This window comes from Penaeus monodon, chromosome 31 (assembly GCF_015228065.2).
Source record: "Penaeus monodon isolate SGIC_2016 chromosome 31, NSTDA_Pmon_1, whole genome shotgun sequence".
Taxonomy (NCBI): Eukaryota; Metazoa; Arthropoda; class Malacostraca; order Decapoda; family Penaeidae; genus Penaeus; species Penaeus monodon.
This window is the reverse complement of record NC_051416.1, coordinates 30,924,910-30,926,178: the sequence shown is the minus strand read 5'-3', so window position 1 is coordinate 30,926,178 and position 1,269 is coordinate 30,924,910. Positions and strand designations below refer to the sequence as shown.

General features: G+C 36.4%; 1 protein-coding gene across 1 annotated transcript in view; it reads left to right on the top strand.

Moving 5' to 3' along the window:
• Positions 1-1,269, top strand: part of LOC119592951 — a gene marked incomplete at its 5' end in the record, with an annotated part of 23,747 nt that overhangs the window by 5,114 nt on the left and 17,364 nt on the right. Inside the window, 2 exon segments of the mRNA XM_037941843.1 lie at positions 36-112; positions 336-404. Of these exon segments, the coding sequence (XP_037797771.1) occupies positions 36-112; positions 336-404 (146 nt within the window).

Genomic DNA, 1,269 nt, shown 5'->3' with positions numbered 1-1,269 from the left:
GGAAACATAATGAAGTTTTCATTTTTTTTTTACAGATATTTATATGAAGTCGGTTTGGATTATCGCCATGGCACTGGTCACGGAATTGGCCATTTTCTCAATGTGCATGAAGGTGAGATATTGTAATTTATTATTGTTTTCATGTCATGCTCAAACGGCAATCTTACTGCGATGTTATAAAAAAAAATCTTTAATCTTACAGAATGAAAAATTGTTAAAGTTTCATGTTTATAAACTTGCTGATCCCTTATCATAACCCATCACAGTTTCCTTTAATTACTATTGTTATTCAAGTTATTTGAGCACTTGTCGTAATTCGTCTTGTTCGCCAACAGCACCCATACAGATCAGGATATACGGGGACGAGGAGCATAAATTCGAAATTGGCCAGTTCTTCTCAGATGGTAAATGGATTTAGAGTACCTAAGGCCTCACGAATGAGTTGCTGACTCACTCCCTTCGCATGATTTATCTATTTGTGTGTATTTTATTTCCATTTCTGTGCCCCACGACGCCCTCCGACGTTGAGAAAGACTGACCCTCGATACACTGCAGTTCCATCGACATTTGCACATCCTTTGGCGTGACACGTGACTTTTATTTTTTTGTTTACTTCTTTTTAGGTTGCCGAAGCACCATGAGTCGAGTGGATCTCGCTTCCTTCCTCCATTTTTATCTATGTTTATTTTTCTTGTCTTTCGTTTTTTGTTACACCCATTCTTAGCCATGTTTACACCCTAAAACTCTTCATTCTTGATATTCCTGTCTGCATATCTTTCACGACTGGATTTTGACGAGACCGTAAACCCAGCTTCTTCCAGACGCTAGTCGCTGCACTTTTGTTTTGCTTACTGTGTCAAAGCACGACCAAATTGTTCGAATTACCTTGGCAAAACACTTGTTCAGTAATGTTCATTTGTTTTCTTTGTTGTAGCTTCTAACAAGAAACTTCTGCATGATTTCTTCGGTTCCCATGGTAAGTGTGATTGATGAATGCTATTAGCACCATGGGACAAGTTATGCAAATTTTAAATTATTATCTTAACCGAGAATTTAAAGTTACTTACTTTGGATGAAAGTTAGGCCATAATGCCTTTTTTGTATACATTAGCATTTGCATCGTGAAAACTTGTCAGATAATGTTCAGTTGCAAAAATGGCCTGCTTCTTTTACCCATAATGCCAATAGGTAACACAAATATTTATTAATGTGTTGGCAGTTTAACAATTACATAAACACTCATCAAATTAACATTCTATTCTAATAGTT